Consider the following 6,000-nt stretch of genomic DNA (forward strand, 5'->3'; position numbering starts at 1 on the left):
ATAACCAATATAATCATAGGCATAAAATGAAAAAAAAAAGATTGACAGATCATGTGCTCTACTGGTATTCTCCCAAAGTCAAGAGAGAGTAAGAAAGATTGCATCCTACTCTCTCACCCTATCTACACACAATGCTTTGGCTGGATTCTCTATAGTAAATTTATGGGAAGGCATGAATGAGAGTCATAGAGTATGGGCAATCATGAATGGGTGGCAATCTTCATCACTGAAAAGAAATACTCATAATAATGAGCTTACATTCATTTGAGTATTCATTATTTGCATGCTTGTTTTCCCATTTGTATTTATAAGATATATATATATATATACACATGTGTGTATTCATATACATATTTACGCACTTTATACCAGTCTATAATCATCTAGAAAGTTCCATTCTGATGACTTATCCTGCTGTGAAGATAATTTTAGGTTCTTAAAGGCTCTTCCAGCATAGTGCAAACTACAGATCCCACCAAGCTGGAAAGAAATTGAATATAGTAAGTGATGGGCAATATGTCTTTTGCCCAAAGGCTAGTAGATAAATGGAAACTCTCAACAGTAGGTCAGCTAGCAGGTGATGATTTTTCTTTAACCACAGCTACTAAGGTATAGAGAGTTTACAATCTAAATTGATGGAAGGAGTAAACTACAATATGAAATTATAGATCCACGAAGTATGTGTGTATGTATGTTTGTGTGCTTATTGGTCTATTATCTATATATCTCTAACTAGTTCTCTAGTGACGCTTAGGATAAATTTTTTCCTTTTTGCTTTTTCCTGTTCTTTTTAAGGAGAGGACAACTTTGTTTTCATTTATAATTCAGTTAAAAATAAAATTTTTATTTATTTAGCAACTTATCAGATTTAATATTTTTGTTTCACTTTCGGTTTGCTGGTTCAGTTTTAGTTCCTACTAGCTTAACTAATCAGTACTCTGATTTTTTTTAAAAACTCAGAAAATCTGCTAAAATGATAAACAAATCCTATATTGAATGGATCACAGATGCTCAACAGTCACCAGTATTTAACTTGCTTCTCAACTCCCTAATCATACGCTAAAAAACAGATTGTAGACCAGAAGAAAATATGAATGATTTTACTTACCAGCCTTAATGTGGACATCCTGGCTTCTGATTTTCCCTGAAGGATTTTCAGCTGTGCAATAGTAAGTGTTATCATGGATTAAGGTACTAAAGCTTGAAGGGGGGAAGGGGAAAATTTGGAGAGTGCCATTGAGGTGGACGTGGCGGATCCCTGGAACATCGTAGATCTCCTCGCCCGTTGCTAGGTACCATCTGAGTGTCACAGGTGGGATCCCTGCTGCAGGACAGGGAACCAAGGTCCCTGTGGTGCTTGCAAACACTACCTCTTGCAAAGATGCATTGACAAAATATAGACTGGAGTGTAGATCTTCACTGACAACTGCAAAGGAAAAAAAGGACAGTAAAACATGTATCCTTAAGCCATTAACTGAGGACAATTTTGATATGCTACAATGAAAGCCTCGTGCAGCCTATGTCCCTGATATTTCTCCTATGTCTCCTTTTCTCCACTCATGTGGCCAATACCTTAGCTTAGAAGTCCTTCACCTCTTACCTGCACTGATACAATAGCCCCAAAATTATTCTATTTGAAGTCTTTCCCCTCTCCAATCTATCCTACATGCTATTTTCAAAATAATCTTCCTATGACACAGGTCTGATCAAGTCATTCAACTGCTCAAACATAATCATTTGGCTCTTTGTTGCCTAGAGGATAAAATAAAAACTCTAATCTGTCTCCAACCTAATTCTTCCATACTTTCTTCATATCATCCTGCCTTCATGCACTGTGACTTAGAGAAGAAAACAAAAACAACCCCTCCCCCTACTATTTCTATTGCTACATTCTCAGAACTCTGTCTTTATTCAGGATATCTCTCACACTCAGAATGTACTTCTCTTCACCTGAACATATTAGATCTCTTAGCTTCCTTCAAGGCTCACTTCATTTGAAACCTCCTATGTGAATTCTTTTCTAATTCTCTTAGTTGTATGTTTTACTCAGCTATGTTTATGTTATATCTTCTCCAGGAGAATCCAAGTTCTTTAAGGATGGAGATTATTTCTTTATCTTTTGCATAGACTAAATTGTTAATCAATATTTGTTGAATTGAATTGAAAGTTGTTGTGATGAAACATATAAAATGGTTGAAATGAAATGGTTCCAAAATAATAATTTTAAAAATCAAGAACAGGGATTAGTACTAGATAATTAAAAGTCAGCATTGTCTTGCCTTTTGAGTTCATATACCCTAATTAGTTTCTGGACTTTTTAATGAAAATTTATATAGTGGATTCTAAGGTCAGAGAAAGATTTAAAAAGTCACAAACAAAAAATGGAGACATTTAAGGAATTATTATTGAATGAAGCTACTGACAAATACAAAACACATACAAGTAAACCAAATTATTGTGTCAGATATTTTCAAAAACAATAAAATAATAAATTAATAAAACAAATTAATTAAATAAATTAATAAAACAAAATACCTCATTGGTCTTATGCAAATTACATAAAGTGTATCAACAATTCTTGCATACCATTTGAAAGGAAATATATATACAGAATCACACAGATATAGGAGAGATATACTAATCAGAAATGAGGAGACAACAACTCTTTTCATTTGGAATTCTTTTTAGGTAGAGATTAGAATGACAGACTCCTTTTATTTCTTAGAGCTCCATTTTTAGCAAGTACTATGGTAAAATTTAAGATTCTTCCTTCTGACAGAAGCTAGAGCTAACTCCTCAAGTGGCCGCTCTTTAGCCAAAGGAGTTTTCTGCAAATGGGTTTGAACCTGAGGCTGCACATTACCTTGAAATATAGTTAAATCCTTGGTATTTAGACTAATCTGTCAATGAAAAAGACTGTCTCTTTATCTAGACAGTGTTTATCACATTGTATCATTTGCATACAAGCAACATTTTTTAAAAATTGGACACAAAAACTTAATTTTTATTTTTCCTAAGTATTTGCCAATAATTTCTTTTAATAATATTTTCCATATGCAAATAAGATGGTAGATTAGGAAAAAGATGACTTAGCTTCCATGGAAACTCCTCCAAAAATGGTTTAAGAATGCCAGCATGAGTAGTGGATGCAAAATCAAAGGGGAAGCCACAATCAGTCATTTTGCCAGCCCAAGATTACAAATTTGACCTTTAGGCAAATAACAAGGGCAGGAACTTTAGAACTGTGGAAGATAGATGAGCTAGATCACAGATTTACTGCCTTGAGCTCTGATTTAGGCCAGATGCTCAGGGACGTCTGGAAATAAACACAGCCTCAGGCCCAAGCCAATAATGAAGGATTTCCTAGAGGGACCAGGATCCCATGCTCAGTACCAAGAACTCTGAATTAAGCCAGCCTAGAGCAGATCACAAACTCTGCCCAGGCTAGCAGTTCAGATGGCAACACAGATGCAGCAGACTCAGCACCTAGAACTCCAAACTAGGCCATTAGAGCAGGAACACACAAAGTTGGTTGCAGATCAAGTCTCAGACCCAAGCCAACAATAACTCAGACCCAAGGGTTTTCCAAAAGAGGCCAAGAGTCTAGGCTCCATACCTAGAGCTCTAAACTACATCTGTAGTACAGAGATCCCAAAGCTATATCCTAAATGAGTGGCTTAATACCTGGGCAGCCCCATCTGTCCCCAGTATGGAGCCAACCAAAGAAGATTCTGGACTTAGCCTCCTGCCCAGGAAAACAGCATAGGTAGTTCTTCCAGAAAAGCCGAGGTCACCGACTCAGATCCCCAAAAGCTCCCATCTAGACCAGCAAAAAAGGTTGCTCAAAGCAGATTGCTGGAAGAATGACTAGTCAAACAAACAAAAACAGATAAAGAGCTATTTTGAGGCCAAGGATGCACCAAATATACACCAAACAGAAAAGGCTAACTCCAAAATACCTACACTCAAATTTTTAAAGAAAAACATATCATGCACACAAGACCACTTAAAATTATTAGAAGAAATAATGCAAGAGTTTTTTTAAGGGAATAGCAAAACACAGCAGAATATCTGAACTAGAGGAAAGGAGAGGAAGAATTAAATGGTAGAATAAATGTTATTATAAAGGAAATGAGAGCAATAAAGAAAAGAACTGAAAAGAAATGAAAGCTTGTGATGGAGAGACTGGGGAAGATAATTAGCAGCTTTGAACAAGTGACATAAAACCTTACCTAAATAACAGCTTTCTTGAAAATTAAAAGGGTCCAAACAGAAGTTAATGACTCTATGGGACAACAAGAAATTATAAAACTAAGTGAAAAGATTGATAAAAATAGAACCAAATGTAAGATACCTTCTATCAAAAAACAACTATACTGGAAAGCACATTAAGGAGAGATAATTTAGAATTATTAGACTACCTGAAATCTATGACCAACAAAAGAGCATGAATATCATCCTCATTCAAGAAATTATGAAAGAAAACTGATCCACAGAGGGGGAAGAGTGAACTTTTCTTGAAATAGAAGATTTCAAGCATCCTTGCTGAAAAGACTAGAGCTTAGAAGAAACTTTGAAAGGCAAATCCATGAATGAAGAGAAATATTAAAAAGGTAAATGTAAATGAGCAATCAAGAAAGACTTTATAAGAATGAAATGTTCATATTCTAATGTAGCCACATGCATGTAAAGCATACCCTAAGAATGTGATGTCTGCAAAGGTCATAGGAGGAACCAAATAAAAAGGTGGAATTGGAAGGGATTTTTATTTTGGTCTGATGATTTTAAAAGAAGAAAGGAAAAAAAAGGAAAATGGTAGAGAAAGTGAGGAAAAGAGGAAATTTATTTCATATATTGGGAGGGGGTACAAGTAGAAGTCTATACAAATGAGGAAGGATGGGGAAAGTCAACCATTATTCCACAGTATGGGTCATTTAATACTACTTGTCTCATGAGAAAGAGGTAATGGACTAGATATGTAGGGAGGCATAAATTTTTGAAGGAAGCTCATTCTCTTCCTCATCTTCCCTCTGGACGACGTTTCTTACTTTAAAAAATAACTCTTAATTGTCTCTCCACTTTATTTTGAGATTTTTTAAATCTTTCTTCAACTTCTGATTCCATTATGTATAACATGCCATCATAAAAGATCTAAAATAACTAATAAGGGTACGTGGAATCAAAATACGAAATATTCCTGAGCTCAAGTTCTCTAATATATAGCTTTCCACTGCTGAATTTTAAAACTTGCTCTTAGGAACTATTTCATATTAACCATTTTTTAATCTTCACAATAAATTTATGAAGTAGACTTGACAGTTTAAATTAAAATAAATGCAACAAATATATAATCAACATCTATGATGTTCAAATGACTATTTTAAGCCTGAATATTCAAAGATGAACTGCTATTGGTTGGCACAAACTATATATGGTTAGAAAGCATAAGTATTTTCTGAAAAGACTATTTTTGATCAGTAAAAAAACTCAAAAGTTGATGACATACTACTTGGGTAGTACTTATGCTCTAATAAAGAAGAAAAAAATAAGACTTGAAGCCCAACAGGATCTTTAGGGTATTGGAGGGTGGAATCTCCAATATTTTCCAACTGAAACTGAAAGACCTAATTTCAGTGATTGATCAAGACTTCTTCATGGTCATGAAATTTGGGATGACAACAATATTTTTATCAGTGACACCTGTATACTCTTCTTAGCACTTAAAGACTTGGCAAAGTCACCAACAATGGTTCATAATAAATTCATAAGTACAAAAGCAATGGTCACATAAGTTAAAATCTAGTCAACATGATATATTTGGAGAGGGGAAGACAGTGACATATTGAAATAGAAGACAGAAGAATATCTGAACATCTAGAGGGAACAGGGAAGGAGACTTAAAGGATAGAATAAAAACACCCAAGATTATGTCAAAAGACACAGATATGACTTCCACCTCTTTTACTTACTAGCTCTGTGGTCAGCAGAAAGTCATTTGAC

The 6,000-nt window shown here is 34.8% G+C and overlaps 1 protein-coding gene across 1 annotated transcript in view; it reads right to left on the bottom strand.

Annotated features, from left to right (window-relative positions):
• Window positions 1-1,802, bottom strand: part of DSCAM (DS cell adhesion molecule) — a 776,379-nt gene extending 774,577 nt beyond the window's left edge. The window contains exons 1-2 of the mRNA XM_036744150.1: window positions 1,790-1,802; window positions 1,109-1,474 (exon numbers count right to left, since the gene is read on the bottom strand). Of these exons, the coding sequence (XP_036600045.1) occupies window positions 1,109-1,474; window positions 1,790-1,802 (379 nt within the window). The remainder of the gene's footprint in view (window positions 1-1,108; window positions 1,475-1,789) is intronic.
• Window positions 1,803-6,000: the final 4,198 nt, after the last annotated feature.

Source organism: Trichosurus vulpecula, chromosome 2 (assembly GCF_011100635.1).
Source record: "Trichosurus vulpecula isolate mTriVul1 chromosome 2, mTriVul1.pri, whole genome shotgun sequence".
Taxonomy (NCBI): Eukaryota; Metazoa; Chordata; class Mammalia; order Diprotodontia; family Phalangeridae; genus Trichosurus; species Trichosurus vulpecula.